The sequence below is a fragment of the Gossypium raimondii genome, chromosome 13 (genome assembly GCF_025698545.1).
Source record: "Gossypium raimondii isolate GPD5lz chromosome 13, ASM2569854v1, whole genome shotgun sequence".
Lineage (NCBI taxonomy): Eukaryota > Viridiplantae > Streptophyta > Magnoliopsida > Malvales > Malvaceae > Gossypium > Gossypium raimondii.
The window spans coordinates 14584902-14606101 of NC_068577.1; the positions used below are offsets into that span (position 1 = coordinate 14584902).

Sequence of the window (21200 nt, forward strand, 5' to 3'; positions counted from 1 at the left end):
GGGCCGTATGTAATTGGGCCACTAATTGGGCCTCATAGACTCGTTTGTAATCCAAACTTTAGTCCCGAGCATTTACATCGTACATTTGAGCATTTAGTGAAGCTTTATCAAGCATCCATTAAAAAGAAGGGAAAGAATATGGAGACAAATTTTATATCCCAAAATGGTGAAATGGAGGCAAAAGATGAAGATATTTAATATGATACTGAAATTGACCATGCCTACGAGGATGATAAATTTAATGACCTTAATAATATAACTCACCTAGATGTGGCAGATTTCTTTGAGAATCATTAGAAAAGTTTATGTTATTTTCACATTTTTATGTTGCTTTAAGTATGATTTATTTTCTTGCATAAAGAATAATTTATATTTTTAATAAATATTTTCAAAGTTTCTCATACTATATTTTGTTTGTTTTTATGAAGAATATGAATATTCAGCAAAATTTCGTTGGACCCAAAATCAATGGATGCATGTGTCTTGCAGATAGTGCTACAACACATACGATACTCTAAGATAAAAAATGTTTTTCTCATTTGACAATAAATGATGCCCATTTTAATACAATATCGAGTAGTTCAAAACTTATTGAAGACTCCGGAAGAGCATTATATTATTACTTAAAGGTACAAAATTTATCATTGATGATGCTTATATTCTACTAAGTCTCAAAGAAATTTATTAAGTTTTAAAGATATTCATCTTAATGGATATTATATTGAGACTATGAATGAGAAAAATATTGAATATATATTACAAATGTTGAATGTGGAAAGAAATATATTTTGGAAAGGCTACCTGCTTTTTCATCAGGTTTATATTATACACATATTAGTGCAATTGATACACATGTTACTACAAACTAGAAGTTTGTAGAACCACATACTTTTACTATTTGGCATGATAGATTAGATCATCCCGAATCTATTATGATGCGAAGAATAATCAAGAATTCAATTGGACACACATTAAAGAACTAGAAGATTCTTGAATTCAAGGATTTATCTTGTGTTGTTTTTTCTCAAGGAAATTTGATTATTAGACCATCACTAGCTAAAGTTGGGATTGGATCTCCCACATTTCTAGAACACATTCAAGGTGATATATGTGCGCCTATTCATCCATATGTGGACCATTCAGATGTTTTATGGTATTAATAGATGCATATAGTAGGTGGTCACATGTATGTTTATTATCGACTCGTAGCCTGGCGTTTGCAAGACTACTTGCTTAAATAATTCGATTAAGAGCACAATTTCCAGATTATGCAATCAAAACTATTTGTCTTGATAATGCTGGTGAGTTTACATCCTAAGTTTTTAATGATTATTGTATGTCAATTGGGATAAAAGCTGAACATCCTGTAGCTCATGTCCACACACAAAATGGTTTAGCTGAATCATTTATCAAACGCCTCCAACTAATGGCTAAGTCATTGCTTATGAGAACAAAACTTTCTGTTATAGCTTGGGGATATGATATTTTGCAAACAATAGTACTTGTGTGCTTCAGGCCAATAAGTTATAATAAATACTTTCCATTACAATTGAATTTTGGTTCGGAGCCAAATATTTCCCATCTTAGAATTTTTGGTTGTGCAGTATATGTTCCAATTGCTCCACCACAACACATAAAGATGGGTCTTCAAATGAGGTTGAGAATATATGTTGGTTATGAATCTCCTTCTATAATTAAGTATGTTGAACCATTATCTAAAGATTTATTTACTACACAATTTATTGATTGTCATTTTGATGAAACAAAATTCCCAATATTAGGGGGGACAGAAAATACAACTAGTAAAAGAAATTATATGGAATGGATCATCATTATCTCAATTAGATCCTCATACAAGTCAAGGTGAACAAGAAATTCAAAGGATTGTACATTTGCAAAACATCACCAATCAATTGTTAGATTCATTTACTAACCTAAAGAGAATTAAAAAATCTCACATACCAACTGAAAATGCTTCAATAAAAATTGATGTCCCAATAGGGCAAACTGTTAGTGCAAAAGAAAGTAATACACGCCTAAAGCGTGGAAGACCAATCGGTTTCAAAGATAAAAATCCTCTTAAAAGGAAATAAGTAAATATTCAATATGGTTATATTGTGGAGGCAAGTGCCCAAGAAGAGACCAAAGATATAACTAATCAAAAAACCCCAGAAGAGGTTCAAGTACCTAAAAATGGTGATAACGAAGAGATCTCAATAAGTTATGTTACTTAATGAAAAAGATGAAATCGGAAAAATATAGTTGTCGACAACAATTTTGCTTATAATGTTGCTATTGAAATATCAAAAGAAAATGAGGATCCTGAGCCTAAATCTATTGAAGAATGTAGAAATAGAAAAGTAGAATTAAATTCACTTTCTAAATGTGAGGTTTTTGGACCTACAGCCCAAACACCTAAATATGTAAAGCCGGTAGGATATAAATGGATATTTGTGCGAAAACGAAATGACAAAAATAAAGTTGTAACATATAAAGCATGACTTGTAGCACAAGGATTTTGGCAAAGGCTTGGGTATTGATTACGGAGAGACATATTCTCTTTTGGTGGATGCAATCACGTTTAGATACCTTACTAGTCTGGCAGTACGTGAAAAACTTGACATGCGTCTAATGGATGTTGTTACAACCTATTTGTATAGTACACTTGATAGTAAAATTTATATGAAAATCTCTGAAGGATTTAAAATCCTAGAAGGATATAAAGTTTCTCGGGAAAATTGCTCAATCATATTAAAGAAAAGTTTATATGGATTAAAACAATATGGACGCATATGGTACAATCGTCTTAGTGAATATTTGTTAAAAAAAGGTTATAAGAACAATCCAATCTGTCCATTTGTTTTTATAAAAAGGTCTAGATCAAAATTCGTGATAATTATTATTTATGTTGATGATCTAAATATTATTGGAACTCTTGAAGAGCTTCAAAATGCGATAAATTATTTAAAGAAAGAATTTGATATGAAAGATTTTGGAAAAATAAAGTTGTCTTGGCCTCCAAATCGAGCATTTAAAAGATGGAATTCTTATACATTAGTCATCTTATACGAAAAAGATCTTAAATAAATTTTACATGAATAAAGCACATCTATTGAGTACCGCGATGGTTGTATGATCGTTAGATGTGAATAAAGATCAATTTCGTCCTTGCAAAAATGATGAAAAGTTTCTTGATCCCGAAGTACCATATCTAAATGCCACAGGGGCATTAATGTATCTTGCAAATGACACAAGACCTGATATAGTTTTTGCTGTAAACTTATTAGCAAGATTTAGTTCTTCTCCAACACGTAGAAATTGGAATGGAATTGAACATGTATTTAGATATCTTAGAGGGACCATTGATTTGAGGTTATTTTATTCAAATGATTCAAAGTTCTTATTAGTCAGCTATACTGATGCTACATATTATTGGATCCACATAAAGGTCGATCTCAAATGAAATATTTATTTACATGTGGAGGTACTGCCATATCATGGCATTCAACAAAGCAGACATTAGCAGCTGCCTCTTCAAATCATGTTGAAATAATTGTAATGTATGAGGCAAGCTGAGGGTGTGTTTGGCTAAGGTTATTAAACCAACATATCTAAAAGATATGTAATTTGCCTTTATAGGAAAAGGCGCCAACTATCCTATATCAAAGATAATGCAGCATGTATAGCTAATTTGAAGGATGATTACATCAAAGGTGGCATAGAAGTTCAACAAAATTATTCTTCACTTATGATCTTGAGAAAAAAAGTGACATAGAAGTTCAACAAATTCGTTCTAGTGATAATTTAGCAGATCTTTTTACCAAGGCATTGTCAACTTCAACATTTGAAAGACTACGAGACAAGATTGGAATGCGTCAACTCAAAGATATAATGTGATGATGTCATTAGGAGGAGTCTAAAACATGTTGTACTCTTTTCATTTAATCAAGGTTTTGTCCCACCAGGTTTTATTGGTAAAGGTTTTTAACAAGACAACTTGTAATAGGAGATTGTGTACTTTTTTTCCTTCATTAGATTTTTATCCCATACGGTTTTTCCTAATAAAGGTTTTAATAAGCCACATTTTTATTTAAAAGACATCCAATGAGGAGTGTTGTAAATACATTAAATGGATGTCTATAACCCCTTTAAACATTTATTAAAGTAATGAGATAAAACTCTTTACTTCATTTATAACCAGCGATGATTAAATGGAGTAATTAAGAAAACTTAATTCACATTTATTGATTGAATGCAATACATTTATTAATTGAATGTTAAGGAGCTTACAAATAGCACATTGTAAGTGAAAAATAAATAATGAAAATTCTCTTGTATTTTTCATTCACCTTTTACTCATTATTATTGTTTTATTAATTTTCTATAACATAAATAAGATGTATCTCATATTCATTTTTTTTCGTCTCAAGTTTTAAAGTAAAGTCACTCCATTGTTTAGTTGTAATAAATAATACGGTAAACATTCAATTATAAAAAATCTTTATTTTAGGCACTTAAAATAAAAATTTGTAATTTTGATACTCACATTACATAATTAGTTCATTTTGATCACTCTCGTTAAAAGACTCAAATGGAAATAAGATATACCATTTTTTAATACGCCAACTAATCATTGAATGCCACATGGTACAATTTACCACATCATAAGTGTTGCATGCCACTTTAAATGACTAAAATATAATTTGTCCAATTCTAATTATTAACCAAAATAAAATACAAACACTAATTAAATAATTGAACCCTCCAATCAAAAAAAAATCCCAACACTATCTTCTTCCTCAAATATTAACTTAGAATTTGAAAATTACAAACAAAACATATCAGAAAAAACGGTAGGATGAACCAACAAATAGCGACCTTAAGCACGACTTTCATCCACAATAAACTTTATAGAAATCAGATCAGCCCAAAAGAAGCATTCATTTTTTTCCTTCAATTTTTCTTGATTTCTTTTCCTTTTTTTTTCCATCAATTTTTGTTTTGACTTTAAATAAAATGAAAAAGAAAACTCATATAAGATTTGCAATTAAAGTTTTGAGTTCTCTCAAACTCATTTTTATAAGAGAACTGGATTTGGATTTTTTTTCTTGGTGATGGAAAATTGAGAATATGAAAAAAATATATATTTTAAATTAGGGTTAAAAGAAAAAAGAAAACACCCGTGGAAAATTTGCAATTAAAGTTTTGAGTTCTCTCCAACTCAATTTTGTTAGAGATTTGGATTCAATTTCCTAAACTCATCTTTCTCTATGGATTTGGTTTTTTTCTTGGTGATGGAAAATTAGGAATGTGAAAAAAAAATTAAATTAAGGTTAAAAAGAAAAGAAAGCACTCGTGGAAGATTTGCAATTAAAGTTTTGTGTAATAGCTTATTTTCATTGATATTGGAACAGTGGTTTTGGGACTACAATTTCGACGAGTAAATTATTATTTTATTATTATTTTAATGTTTATGGGATAATATTTAGGTCGTATTAAAATTTCGTTAAGAAATTTTGATGTTTTAGTAGTTAATTAAGTAAAATGACTAATTCGTAAAAAGGGTAAAAGTTGAGTTCTATTAGTTAAAAGGATCAAATGGCTATGAAACCTTAAAATAAATTATTTGAATGGTAAATAGACCAATTGAGGTGATAGCGGATGTTTATGGACATGGTTTTGATGAAATTATTATAAGTTTTAAAGGTTAAAATAATAATTTGATAAATAAAGTTAAAATAACTTAATGAATTAAACTCATCTTCTTCCCCAATTCATTTTTCCACCGAAAATCACCATAGATATTGAGCTTGAGAATTTGATTAGCTTTCCATTTTACATGTAAGTGATTTTAAGCCCCGTTTTTAATGATTTTTATGTTTTTGAGTTCGTTGTAGCTTAATCTAGCTAGTCTAGGGATTAATTTGTAAAACTGTTAAAGGTTAAGGGTTATGCCATGAATTTTCTTGAATGGTTTTTGATGTTAAATGATAGATTATGTATCTTTGTTGAAAAATAAACAAGTTTTGTTAAGTGATTTTTGTTGAATTTTGGAATTAGGGACTAATTTGTTGAAGGTATAAATTCTAGGGTTTTATTGTGAAATGATGGTAAATATGAGTTTTTTCAAGGTCCCTTACATGTTTGGTTAACATGGAATTAGATTAAAATGGTTAGATTTTAAGTTATAAGTTTAAGGACTAAATTGTGAAAAAATTAAAATGTTAGGGGCAAATTGGTAATTTTGCATAAATATGAAATGTGGATTGGATTTAATGTTTAAGGTTAATTGAAGTACTTAATTGAATATAATTATTTATTTAGATCAAGATAAACCATGTACGGACCTAGATCGAGGAAAAGCAAAAGCTTCAGATTAGCTCGATTTAACCTCCACGCCCCTAGTCATCGAGGTAAGTTCATACAAATGGTTATTGTATTAATGTTATTTAAATTGAATTTGATTGTGTTATTTATAATGTGAATGGATCGATGTATAAACATATCAATGCTATGACGAATATCAAGTCTCGACTGAACCTGAAGAATTCTTAGGATACGAATGACATGTCATTAGGGATTTCATATTTTTGGTGCTGGTCTTGAATGTCCTACCGATGGTTAAGGTCTTGTATTTGTTGCGATTACTCTATAGCTCGTGTGAGCAACATCGTGTAACTTACATTCTGACTCACAACTCATGTGAGTAGGCCTATTTCACTGCTCGTGTGAGCAATGATGTAAAGGAAATGTTACTGTTATATGTAAAGGCACACTTCGTGTGAGCTTTCCCGAGCATCCGATGAAATTCTAGATGATTCAATAGGCAAGAAAAGGGATTGAAATGGTAATTTTTCAAATGGAATTAAGCTTAATTTTATGGAAAGAATGCATGAACTAGATGATGTATTTCATATGGAAAATGACTTATCTTATGGTTAGTTCATTTGAATTATGTACAAGTGTACTAGTGTATTGATGGTGATGTATAGGCTTGTGCCAAGTTTATGGTTTGGATTATATTATACTTATGCTTTATATTATGCAAATGAAATGGTAAGTTATATTTTGATTTATACGAACTTACTAAGTATTAATTACTTACGTAGTAGTTTCTTTCCTATGTTTTATAGATTATCGAAAGCTCGATTTGGTTGGAAGCTCGTCGAAGATCTATCATAATATCCATAAGTCTTTTCGGTAGTTTTTGAGTATTTTGGCTAAGGTTTATAATGGCATGTATAGGAAGAATTGTAATGGTATTTTGATGAATGTTTTGTTGGTGTTTTGGCATGTATAAGTTTTGGGAAGTTATCTTGGTTGGTATCATTTGATGCCTTGTCAAATGGTGCCATTTTTGGTTACCTTATTATGCATGTTTGTATGGTCTTTTATGGCATGTTTGGAATGGCATGAATATGGTCAAGTTTGTAGAATGTTTTGGTGAGTATTGAATTAGGAATTGATGATTCAAATGTGGTAAAATTTACACGTTTAGGTAAGTGTTGTTGTATGCATTTGAGGTGCTATTGAATGGCATATTGGTTAACTGAATTAGGATTCTTGAAATGGCAAATATGTGTATGTTTAGATAAGGTTTTGGTGCTTTGAAAATGTGCACAATTGGTCTAAATATTTATGCATGAAATGGTCTTGGAAATGGCTTGATTTTAGTTAAATTTGGGTCCACACGGCCCGAGACACGGCCGTGTGTCATCTTATGACTTTCTTAAGTTGCAAGTCAGTGAGTTACATGGCTTAACACACGGCCTGGCACACGAGCATGTGACACGGCCGTGTGACCCTAGTTGGAGAGTTACACTGGTAAGGATATGGGCTGGGACACGACCGTGTGTCCTTAGTTCGAAGGTTACACGACCTACGACACGAGCATGTGTCTCAGCCGTGTGAGGCACATGGGCGTATGACTTCTGCTTTGCAAATTTTGCATGTTTTTCCTAAGCTTTCCAAATTGCTTCAAATTGGTCTCGGTTTACATCTAAGATATTTTTTAGGGCCTCGAGGGCTCGATTTAGGGATGATATGTATGTATATGAATAGTTTATGATTTGATTATATTATTGAATGATATTAAGTTTAAATGTTTCCGGTTGTACAGTAATGCTCTGTAAACCTAATTATGCGACGGATACGGGTTAGGGGTGTTACATTTTGAGTTCTCTTCTCCAACTCATTTTTTGTAAGAGATTTGGAGGGCTAAAATGATAATTTTTTTATTTTATTTAAACTATGTGTAAAGTCAAAATTTTAGAAATAAAATTTTATTGGAGTTTTTAACAGTAGTGACTAAAATGAATAAACTATGTAACGTGGGTGCTTAAATTATAAATTTTTATTTTGAATGCTTAAAATGAGAACTTTTAATAGTTGGGTGACTATTTATGTAATTTACCCTAAAGAATATATATTTATGAGAAATACGAAGAAATAACTTGCTTTTGTTTTATTATATATATATATATATATATATATATATTTAGTTCATTGGAAACTCGGTTCTAAGAATGGTTGGGAGTTATGTTATATGTTTGTGAGTTATAAAATGCATGTTTTGAAATAAATTTATAAACATATGGTAAATCTCATCCATTTTATTGCTTTATTTCAGCTATAAAATATTAAATTGAATATACGTTTACGTATCATAGGAATAATTTAGGTATATTTGATAAGTCAACGTTTAATATTTTAAATGTGTTTAATAATTATTTTAATTTTTATTTTATATAAAATTTTAATAAAGAAATGTTGAATAAGATAAGTAGGTAGGTAACTACTTATCACTTAATGTAGGAAATATTAAATTCATTTTATTTTATTAAAAAAGAGATATTCAAATTACCATATTTATTTTTCCATTTAAAACTACCCAAAATAATATAAAATATTACATTAATAAGGTTAAAATTAAATATTAAAAAACAATATCAAATAACATAATTGTATCCAATACTTATATTAATTAAATTACCAAATAATTACCTAATATCAATTCAACACTTATAAAATTTAGTAGTAAAATTTCAGTAATTAATGTTTCAACACTTAAATTTTTAGTTTATCAAACACAAAATTGAATATAATTTAATTTGTAATATTAAAATATATAAATAAATCTAATATATATTGTTAAAATAAATGAAATAATAAAGCAAAAATAAAAAAATCATACCTTGAATTGTGTACTAAATAATCTAATATATGTATTGATATATAATTTCCTTCTTCCTTTGTCGCATTCGGATGCCTTTGGGCATTGTAGCATTAGAATTTCTTGTTTCTCTTTTTTTCTTTACCAAATAAAAAATATCATGAGTTAATGTGAAAATGAAAACCATTTTTATATTAATCATTTTCATCATTCAAGTTTTAATTCAATTGATATGGGTATTGTTGTCAATTTAGAAGGACGTGGGTTCGAGTGCACGAAGTGCATTATTATCTTATTTATGAGTTGAGGAGGGTTATGAATATTTTAAGAATTATGTAAAAAAATTGATATTTTTAACAATTTTTTGAATTATTGAGTAAAATAGTTTGTATATCATGTTAAGAAAGTTAAGATTCAACATTAGAATATTTTATTTTAATGCTGTTAATCAGTTTTTTAACTTAGAAAATTGCCATTATATTGTAGTTGGAGTTAATTAGAATTATTTTTGATGCAATATCATGTCAAACAAAGAAAAAGAAACTTCTTGTGGGTTTCACCATATATTTAGCTAAATCTTCCCACTAGTTCATTACTTATAGAAAGCTTCACACATTTTCCATGAAAATGACCATTGCAAAAGTATTTGAGGGGACCAAATTTTGGTTTATGGTCTAATCATCACAAAAATATAATTTTAAAAATACCTAATATTATTTTTAAATATTAATGATTCTTATTATGCAAAATGGTAATGGCATGAGCCACATTTATCACATCCTATTCTAAACCATTCTAATCAAGACTTCAAAGTATTAATATCTTATCAATTGAGAATTTTTTTCAGTTTAATCATCAACTTGAATTTAAATATCAAGTTTAATATGATGTGTAACTTATTTAAAGCATGTATATATCAACATAGATAAATTACAAAAGTTGTCACTTTTGTTTGCTTCAATTTGTATTTTAGCCACTTCCATTATCTTTTTGTTACGAAGTGGTCACTCTGCCATTAAATTCCGTTACCTCCTTAACGACAGTCCTACGTGACAGTCCAAATGGGTTTTGAATGCAAACTTGGATGTCATACATGGCAATCCAAATTAAATTTATTTAATTAAATACCTATTTTCATCCCAACAATTGGACATCCAAGTTGCCATTTAAAACCTATTTGGGCTGCCACGTAAGACTGCCGTTAGGGAGGTAATATAGTTTAACGATAGAGTGACCACTTTGTAACAAAACGATAACATAAATTATTAAAATGTAACATTTTAAACACAAGCGACTAAAATGTAATATGAGACAAACAAAAATAACTATTTTACGGTTTTCCTAAAAAAATACTCAAAGATTGTCATCAAAATAAAATAGACCAAATTTTTAGCATGCCAATTCCAAGTTGTGATTATAATAGGCATTATTTATTTAAAATTTTGGTAGTTAAGCATTAATTTAAAATCAAAATTATAATTTAAAATTTTGATTTAACTAAAACAATCAATTTAAAAAATCAAAATTTTAACACATTATTTATTTAAAAATTAAAATAAGAAATTCCACCTAAAGTGTCAAATTTTATTTTAATTATTTTAGAAGTAATAATCTCGGGCTACATCCCATTCATAAACCAAAAAGAAAGCCATGTGTTTGGATTAGAACAATGATTTATTTGACTCTCCAACTTTAAAAAATATTTTATACCTTTTTTAATTTTTAATTTTGTATCTTCTGTCAAATCACTTTAAAATGGATAAAAAATTAATTTTTTAACTTTATTGATGTGACATACACATAGATTGCTACATGGATGACACGCCAACATTTAATTAATCTTTTAAAATTTTAAAATATAAAAATATATTTAGAAATTAAAAATCATAAAAATTATATTAAAAGTATTAAAAATATAAAAATTAATTAAACCATATATATGTTAGGATAGTAAAGTTAACAAATATAAGCTTTTTCATTTATTTGATAAAAAATATAAATTTAATGATTAAAAGATAGAGAAAAATTAAAAGGCTAAAATATTTGTTTTGGTCGGTAAAGTTGGAAGAATTATGTTTATGTCTTGTTTTTTCGCCAATTATCATTAGAAAAAACGAAAGTAGGCACGGTATTGTTCTAAAAGAACAAAGGATCCCACCAATCAAAATCAACCACACAATTATGGCACTGCATGCAATGGAAGTAAAATGGTAAATGTGTCAGATTCTGAAGGGCATTATTGACTGCAAATGTTTTCTTCCTAAAAACCTACCTCATCCCTAATCACACAGTTGGGATTTTCAGACAGTATCAGGGGGGCCCACTTGTTGTCTGCTGCTTAATTTCTCAAATCTTCATTGTAATTAACGCTACTTATTTTACTAGTTTTTTCTTTTTGGTTCAACGCTAATTATTTTACTATCTTCCTTTATGCTTCAACGCTACTTGATTTACTATTTTGCCCTTTTCTTGTTTTTTTGACAACTTTAGAGATTTGAGGGATTTACAAGTAATTTAGCAATTATATAAAATATAAATAATATTAGATTTGTTCAATATTTAAATTTGTAATTATTTTATTTAAAGATATATAAACGTAAGAAAATAAAAAGTGAGGCTAATTTAGGGGTTGGTAGGGCCACCCTTAAAATAAAAATTATTATTTAAGTTCTTTAAAAATTTTAAAATAATAAAGATAACATTATACTTTAGCCTCCTAAAATTATAGAAAATTAATTTAATCCTTTAAAATTTATAAATATATAAACTATTAAAATTAAAATTTCATTTCGACTTCCTCCGTGTCATTATAATAATATTAATTATAATTTAAAAGTAATAAATAATCAATAGCTATTATATTTAAAAATATGATGCACACGAAAAATAAAGGTTGGGGAATATTTGGTTTCTTATTTTGAAGTCCGACTAGACATTGGATTAAAATATAGTCTAACATGACTTTCAAATATCAAGAATCTTATACAATTTTTGTCCAATTAATTACGATGGAAGCCGGAGATTTTATATAAAAGATTAGGATGGAATTATAAAAATTTAAAAGATTAAAATGGTTAAAATAAAATTTACCAATTTTAAGGGTAAATCTTTACTTAAAAAGCAAATTAAGAAATGAAGGGAGAAGCAAAGAATAAAAGGAGACCGGATGTTGACAAATTTCATGTCACTGTTCTTAGAAGAAGTTCGTTTGTTTGTGTGAAGATTTCTTATCCCCAATCTCTCTCTAACACCACCCCAAAGCATTCAACTTTTCAATTATTTTCTTTTTTCCTTTTCTCTCTCTAGAATCCAAATATAAAAATTATAACTTCAACAACATTCTTCTTTTTCTTTAAGAGAGAGAGAGTGGCCCAGTTGATTGAAATCTTCATCTCTTCTCTTTTCTTTTTTCTTTCAATATGATGATGATCTAACTTCCTTTGATGTTTTTACAGAACACCCACTTTTTTTTTTTCAGCTCAAGTTTATTACTGTAATTTTTTTTTTGGGTTGTTGGAAAAGCTTTAATCTTTTGTTGATACTCTGGGAAGTTTGGGAGCTTTGGAATTATGTATGACGGGGAAATATAGCAGCTAAATCCATGGGAGAATCTTGAAGGTGATGTGATTAGAGGATGTGGGTCTGAGGTTAAATTTTTCTTCCTTTTTCATTTTCTGGTAATTTGAGTCATAGATTTCTTTTATTTATTATCTTATGATTTGGTTAATTTCCCTCCCCCCCCTTTTTTTTAATTTCTCAAGTGCGATAAATTTCGGGATTATTGTAGTTTTGTAATTGAGTGAATTAAAAAATATATACTTTTGATTGTAAGCTTTTTATTTCTTCATCTATTTATGATTTTTAAAATATATATTTAGCTTGTTCTATGTGTTCTGTTTGTGGTTTCTGGATTGGGGTTGATTGTAATTTTGATTAGATTAGATGGATGATCTTAATTTTTGTAGTGATATGTTGAGCTATTAATATTTGATAATATACCTGCGATCTAATCTATTAACTTTGCTTACTAATTTAGCATCTTAATTTCCCCTTTCTTCATAAATTCCATAGCATTTTGCTTTATTGATCATACAGTTCCTAACTTTTCTCCTTTAGCAGCACCATTTTTTTCTTCAAGATTTTGTCTTTATCTGGGAATCTTAAAACACGGATGAAGTGAGTGTGGTGATTCATTTATGATTTTCTAGCTTACATTTTAAGTTAAATCTTTTGTGTTTGCTTTTGATGGCATTAATTATGAATTTAGGATTATGTCACTTTTGCCATAGTATTGAAAATAATTAGTTTTTGGAGTACCAAAGGAAGGTGTTTGATGAATCCTTGTTTTAATGGTTGTAGGGACTGCTATTGCAGCATGCATCATTTGAAAGTGGGGATAAGCTCAATGAGGGTGTTTATTTTCCTTAATAGTACGATTCATCCTATGTCAAATTAATTAGACTTGTTTATTGATTTCAGGAATGGGAACAAAAGTTCAGTCGAAAAGCTATTTGCCAGGATTTTACTCAATGAGGGATTTCAACGAGGACTCTAATGGTTGTAGCTGGCCACTTTATTATGGGGATAAAACCTTGACAAACGGTCAGTACTACAATAGCTTTTTCCCGAGGGCCATTGCAGATGTGTATCCTGAGTATGATAAGGACCGATTGAAGAGAACAATGCTTGAGCACGAGGCTATATTTCATAATCAGGTAATAAGGTCTCAGCTGATTGTATGCCCGTATTTATTGGTATTGTTTATATGGCCCTGTTTTAATGAAGTCTAGCTTCGCTAGTTTCACTTCGTTTTGTCAATATTTATGTCTGAGTCCACTGTCTTTATCTAGGTTTCCGAGCTTCATCGCCTGTACAGAATACAAAGGGACTTGATGGATGAAGTGAAAAAGAAAGAATTACAAAAAGATCAGGTTCCTACTGGACCATCATTATCATCAAGCTTGTTAGCGTCGCAAATTACAAGTGAAGTTGCTCACAAATGTCATATCCCCAACTCCCCCGTGGCAAATTCTGTTTGTGGTAGACCATCTATTTCTGGAGTTGAAGATGCTCATTCTCGCCTTAGTTCCGTGAAGGGAAGCAGCATCCAAGCTGGTCCCTTTTTGTCCCAAAATGGAGTTAATTTAAAGGATGTTGAGGTGCTAGAGTGCAGGCCTACAAAAGTGAGAAGGAAAATGTTTGATCTTCAACTTCCGGCAGATACATACATTGATATTGAAGAAGCGGAAGAGTTTCGGAATGACATAGCATCCGGCTTTTCAACTTATCTTCCAAATGGAAATGGGAAAATTGAGCCAGAGAGTGGTGGGAAGCCATTTCGTAATGGTGTTGGAAAGACTAGTTGCCACGGAGATGGATCAAAATCTGATGCATGTTCGAAGGGCAAAAGTTGTTTGGCTGACTTGAATGAGCCAGTTGAGATTGAAGAAACCAATGGTTCTGCACATTCTCACTTTGTACGCCATGATCGCTATCATAGAGGTCATGAACTGTCAGCAAAACCAAAGCCAGAACTTCTTGGTTTCCCAAAAGACATTTCTGTGAATTTTCATCGCCAAAGTGATAATCGGTCCATAACTAATTTGCATGTTGAAAACAATGAGAATGCTAGAGGAATCTTTTCCCATGTGCTTGAAGCTGGTAATACTCGTGAACTACTGAACTTGCATTATGTTCCTTCCTTTAAAAGTTTTTTCATTTGTTACCAGCTGAGTGCTGTATTATATTCCTTGGTTTTGGTGGGATGGCATTAACCTGGTTTCTATGCCAGGTCTTATGCAGATGATAATGGACACTCAGGATTCCATTTTTATTATCTTGGTTTGCAGGGCACAGTAAAGGCAACTCAACGTCTATTTCACAAAGTTTTCAGCCACAGAAGTTGCCTGTACCGTACCAGCAAGTACAGGTTCTTTTCGAGAAAGCTCATGATCCACCAACGTTTTCACTAACTGACCGAAGCAAGGCGGATTTCTCAAGAGACAGAATGCTTCAAAGTTTTGAAGTTTCGGGAAGAAACCATGAAATCTCCAATAACAGCTATCCAGAGTCAAACATGATTTCTAAGGTTAGTTTGAATCTGTTTGCTTCTTCTGATACGGTAAATCCATGGTCTCATTCGATTTCTTCTTTGGAAAAGCCTTCGAGCAGCTTGAACCAGAAGTCATTGTCAGTTCAGACTCACCCATCTTTGAATTCATATGGTCCTTATGGTAAGAGTTCTGGCATATCACCCCATAGCAATGAGAGTTTCAGCAAGAAAAGGCAAGAAAGTAGCAATTCTAAACTTAACCCTGCTTTTGGAAGTGAATTTTCCTATCGGAACGGTTTTCATTATGGATCCTCGTCGGGGTCCAAGGAACTTGGAGTTCAGCTCCTTTCTACCAGTTATGGTAGTAATGTTGGTAAGGTGGTCTCTGAGCAATTCCCTACTCATGGTTCGACTATGCCTTACAACTGCTCGAACGGTGTTGATATGAAGTCTGCTATCGATGTGAATTTGAATGTGGTGCTTTCAAACAATTCATCTAACATGCCAGTTACGCAACGAGGTCCTCAAATAGATTTACAAAGAAAGCATGAAGACCATCTACCAGGGCTGCCATGGCTAAGGGCCAAGGCTGCTTGTAAGAATGAGGCGATAAGTGCAAGGAGGGACTTGAACTTGAACGTTGGAGAGTCAATCTTCTTTCAATCTTCTTCGAAGAAATCGACCAATAAAAATGAGACTGGAAATGGTTTCAGTCAAATTTTTCCACAGAATGTGAAGTCAATTTCATCCTCCAACAATGCCGATGCCAACAGGAGTGAAATAAGTGAATGTCTGCATGATAAAAGGATTTTAGGGGTTCCCATTTTTGAAAAACATTATGTTTCTGAGAACGAGTCTTCTTTTACCTCCCCATATGTATCTGGTTCTCAACCATCTGAAGGTGAAGCAGAAAATAAGGGGAGAAATATGTTACTTGATATTAACTTACCTTGTGATGTGTCTCTTGATGCGAGCCAAGACAATGTTGCAGAGAATTCGGCCATAGAGAAGGAAGCAGATATGAAGATATCAAGTTTCGGACATCAAATTGACTTGAACTCGTGTGCTGTTGAGGATGAAGCTTCTTTTATACTGAATGTTCCAAGCACTGGTAGGAAGATGACTGGAGGAATAGATTTGGAAGCTCCACTCATTCCCGAGCCTGAGGATGTTATTCATGGAGAAGAATTATCAGAAAAGGCACATGACTTACCTCTGGTATCAGCAGAAAGCCGAGATGAGTCCTTGCAGGATGGACCTATGAAGAGTGCAGCTGAGGCAATAGTGGCCATCTCATCATCCGGTCATTGCAGTCATTTGGATGATGTCAATTGCAATTCATCTGAAACTTCTACAACAGACCCCCTTAACTGGTTCGCTGAGACAGTTTCCTCTTTCGGCAAGGACCTTGATAGCAAGTTGGAGGCTATTTCGAGAGATAAAGATGGGGGTCGAGATGAATCTTCTTTAGAAGATATTGATTCCTTTGAATCAATGGTTTTGAGACTAGCAGAAACCAAGGAAGAGGATTACATGCCGGAGCCTCTAGTTCCCGAAAACTTTAAAGTGGAAGAAACAGGAAGTACCTCATTGTTAACAATACGAACACGAAAGGGCCAAGGAAGGCGAGGAAGGCAGCGGAGGGACTTCCAAAAGGACATCCTTCCAGGTCTTGCTTCTCTATCAAGGCACGAGGTCACACAAGATCTTCAAACATTTGGAGGGCTTATGAGAGCAACAGGTCATTCATGGAATTCTGGATTGACGAGAAGAAATTGTGGTAGGGGGAGGCGACGTTCGATAACTACCTCCCCTCCTGCTTCAGCAGCAGCCACAAGTCGCACACCATTAATGCAGCAGCTTAATAACGCCGAATTGGGGCTCGACGATGGAAGCCTTACTGGATGGGGGAAGACAACTAGACGTCCTCGCAGGCAAAGATGTCCCGCAGGTAACCTACCATCTCTTGCATTAACCTAATTACGAGGATACCATAGAGAGAACTAGGTCAATCATTGTTTCTTCATCACATTTGGGAAGAGGTTATTGTGATTCTCGGATTTCCTTTGTACATATCTTAGCCTGAAATCTGGCTGCACTTGATTGTCTGTCTTTTGAGTGGTTATAAACAACTTGCATTATTCATAACTGATGTTACATCGTTTCTTCTAACAGCAAGATATATGACACCATTCCTTGAGTTGTTTTTTTTTTTTTTCCTTTTTCGAATTTTAGTGTAACTATAAGAACCCTTTGAATGCCTGAACTTTAAAAGTTAAAAAACAGGCTTCTTTTCACGATGGAGTCGTAACTTCATTCAATATGTTTCATGTAATAGTTGAGGCTATCAATGATTATGAGTTGATGGTATAAAATGAAGTGGAAGAGAGGAAATGAAAAGGGTTTAAAAAGTAGAAATTTGGGATTTGGGGTGATCTTCCCATGTGAGAACAAAAGATTAAAAAGAAATATTGTTTGGCTAATGTGAAATATCGTACTGTGTTAGATGTGATTGAAACATGGAAATGATGTTAGAAGAACAATCCATTTTAATTCAAAATAATCCAAGCAAATAATTGGAAATGTCCTAAACCAAAAATATGCTTCAAACAAAATAATATTTAATTTGATATAAAATCAGTTTTAAATTTCAATGAAAAAGGCGTCGGATTGGAATCAATACAACTTTGAGCAAATAATTTAATATTTAATTTGGGATTTTGATCAATACATTTTTTTAAACAAATACTGGGAAATGATTTAAGTTTTTATATTATTTTGATGAAAATTTAGAAGAAAAAACAAAAGGGAAGAGAGAGTGGGGAGGACGGGGAGGAAGGGCGCGTGAAGAGGGATGAAGAAGATCTAAGTTTTGTAGGGAAGCAGAGGAGACAGCGTGATTGTCAGATCCAAAGTTGTATAAAATCCCATTGCCTTTCCTTAGATTCTCTCTTACCCAATCTCCTTTCTTTCTATTATTATATCCACCCACCTCTCCTTTTCTTCTTCTTTTTTTCTTTTTAATTATAACTCACCCCCCTCCGCTATACCTCACTTTTCAGATTGGTCCCTAATCCTTTTTCTTTCAAAAATGCCACCTAAACTACCAATTTTGTCTCCGTTTATCCAAAAAACATTATCATCCAATAATAATGTGACGCATGAAATATTCTTATTAGATACCATACACGAAACGATCATTTAAGTGCCACTCTTGACCAAAAAAAAAAGCAAATGGTTAAAATATGCTCAAGGTGATTGCACTTAGCCCCTTACTTTTATTTCAAAAATGCAATTACAATTTAGGTTTATTACAACATTTTAGTTACATTGTTGCCAAGTGAGTATTTTTTTCATTCCAAAATGTCATGCCAATAAATTTAATAGAAAAATGTTACTGATGTTAATAATTGGACATGAATTTTGTAACTTGAAAAATAGAGGGGCTAAATTCCAAATTCAAAAAAAGTACATGGGCTTATAACATACTTTAACATAAGGAAATTTCCATTAAATTATATTAATTTTTCCATGTTGGCATGTAAGCTTTTTTAGTCAATAGGTGTGTGGGGTATGATAAAAACTCGTCATGTGCCATATTCTTATTGGTTGGTATTGACTTTTGAGGTTAAATGGGACAAAATGATATTTTAGGCATCACTTTTAATCTCAAAAAATGAGAAAAGGGGCATAGTTTAGAGCCAATTTGGTGATTAAACCCTAACTTTTAGGTTAATAAATTTATGTACCAGTATAAAACCCCTTCAAAGTTCAACATCATTTATAAAATAAAAAATATACTGGAACCCTTTCTTCAAACCCTACCGCTTCAATCCCTGAAATAAAAACAAGTTGTTCAAAACCCTATCCCCGCTTCCTTGTAAACATCGTTGATATTGTCTTCTGTTGCCACCATCCCCAAACAACGCATGTTGTTAGTTTGCAGCAACACTAACTCTTCAAACCCTTAACACTGCTCTTTTCTGTTTAGTAAATAAACTTAGAGAAACTTGGAAAATCATGTAAGTCACCGTGTCAAAATTAAATTGAACACTGCTCTTTTCAATTTTCAATATTTTTTATTTAGTAAATAAACTTTAGACCGATTTGCATGCAGGTAACTTTGACAAACTTGCAAAACATGCAAGTAAACGTGCCTGGATGTCAAAATTAAGGGTGGATTTAAGACCCAATTGATCCAATTTTAGTGGGGAATTGGGTGAAGTTGGAGGCAGCCGGGATTGATTTGGGAGTCTTTGGAGGCTGTAAGACCTTTCCTCTACAACCCTTCCTCCCTCAAGAGTTTAGTCGAGTAGAACAAAGTCCCAAAGGCTCCGTCTGAGTACAAAAAAGACAACAAAGCCGGAAACCCGATGGACCTGCGATACTGTATCCCTCCTGTGTTGAATTTGATCCTTTTTATGTTCTTAAGCCCTTCCAACTCGGATGGTGGTTCCTCAATCTTTGTCCGAGAATTTTCTATTATGGAGCTCCCATTTTTACTTCTTGCACTCTTCTTCCTCCTACTCTTTCTCTTCACCTCCGCCGACATCCCTCTCAACGTCAATCTCATCCGCTTTCGCCCAAGAGATTTTTCCATTGCTGTAAGTGCATCGCTACTAGTCTCCCTCTTTTACCCACCTTCGCTCTTCTGGCCCTTCCATTTCTTCCTCCTCCTTTCGTACCCTTGCCATGGATTCTTCTTTGATATTTTTAAACAGCTTTTCTGCTGGTTTTATGGCGTCCTTCACTCACTTCCAACTTATGTCATCGGAATCGTCCCTCGCAATGAGGAAAATCCAAGCTCACGTCCTCCTCTTCCTCTTTGATGACGTTGAAGTTGGACCTATAGTAGTTAACAGCCAGTAGAAAAAAGCCAAGTGTTTTTTATAATTCAGTTTAAAATTTGAGGTTGTGGATATTGTATAATTAGAACTGTAATTTGTATACGTTGTATACTTTAATTTGATAATTTTAATTTTTGTATTTCTTAAAATTTGAAGTTTTAGTCTTAACCAAATGGTAGTAGTTAAATCTATTTACTTAAATTATGCTATTAGTTCTGTATTATGCGTAAAGTAATAGATTTGGTCTATGTTCCCCAACCGAGTAATTCTTATTAATCGCTATATATTTTTTTTAATTTCGAAATTTCAGTCTTAACCAAGGTAGTTAGTATCTTACCCTTGGACATACCGTTTTCTACTGGTATTGGTACATATCGATATTGGTGTACCATTTCAGGTTTATCGATTTTTTAAAACATTTGATATATGTATATAAAAAGTATTTACAAATATCAAATAATGATGTTAAATATATCTCAAATATAAAATACTCATCAAAATGAAATTTCAATTGAAGTGCTAAATTAAAGATTTTAAAAATGTCATGTAAATTTTAAGGTAAGAAAATAATAATCAATTATATAAAATATTCTTTAATAAACTTCACAAATGCAATCCATCATTAAACAAACTCAAAATAAACAAGTACAAAATTATTTCATAAATTAAACAATAATATCATCTTATACTATACATATAACAATTCATAATTCAATAAATTCAAAATAAATAATAAAATTTAAATTTAAATTTTTAAAAAATAATTTTACAAGTAAATAATAAAAAATACATTTAAATTTAAAATATACTTTAAAATTATTTCTTGGTACCAACTAGTACACCATATTCCGGTCGGTACTCATCGGTACAATTGAAACTTGCACCAAAATGAAACCTCAAGTTTATTGTTCTAGTGTATTATCGGAACAACACATCCTGACCAGTACTAGTGGTACCAAAGCAGTACCGTCTACGATGGTCTTAATGCAAACGACAATCATTAAATCTATTAATTTATTTTTTGTAGTAATATATGAAAATAACAAGTCGATCTAGTATTACATGTCATGTGCTTAGAACTTTAGCGAAGCAAACATGTGACTTTAAATTTGGTATTTTGTTAACGAGT

The 21200-nt window shown here is 31.6% G+C and overlaps 1 protein-coding gene across 9 annotated transcripts; it reads left to right on the forward strand.

Moving 5' to 3' along the window:
- Positions 1–12387: 12387 nt before the first annotated feature.
- Positions 12388–17372, forward strand: LOC105782944 (uncharacterized). Of its 9 annotated transcripts, XM_012608057.2 has the most exons (6): positions 12388–12819; positions 13292–13348; positions 13532–13562; positions 13652–13887; positions 14023–14833; positions 15022–17372. In XM_012608057.2, exons 4-6 carry the CDS (start codon positions 13654–13656, stop codon positions 17202–17204), a joined length of 3228 nt encoding a protein of 1075 aa, XP_012463511.1. In that variant the 5' UTR covers positions 12388–12819; positions 13292–13348; positions 13532–13562; positions 13652–13653; the 3' UTR covers positions 17205–17372. The 9 variants fall into 9 exon arrangements, with proteins under 9 accessions (XP_012463511.1, XP_052482214.1, XP_012463510.1 ...); XM_052626254.1 differs by lacking the exon at positions 13532–13562; XM_012608056.2 differs by lacking the exon at positions 13292–13348.
- The last annotated feature ends 3828 nt before the right edge of the window (positions 17373–21200 follow it).

Excerpts from the sequence above, each read along its gene's own strand:
- LOC105782944 (XM_052626253.1), top strand. The coding sequence starts at position 13,654 with ATGGGAACAAAAGTTCAGTCGAAAAGCTATTTGCCAGGATTTTACTCA. Across the intron at positions 13,888-14,022 it reads AGGCTATATTTCATAATCAG|GTTTCCGAGCTTCATCGCCT; the intron begins GTAATAAGGTCT and ends GTCTTTATCTAG. Across the intron at positions 14,834-15,021 it reads TTCCCATGTGCTTGAAGCTG|GGCACAGTAAAGGCAACTCA; the intron begins GTAATACTCGTG and ends CTTGGTTTGCAG.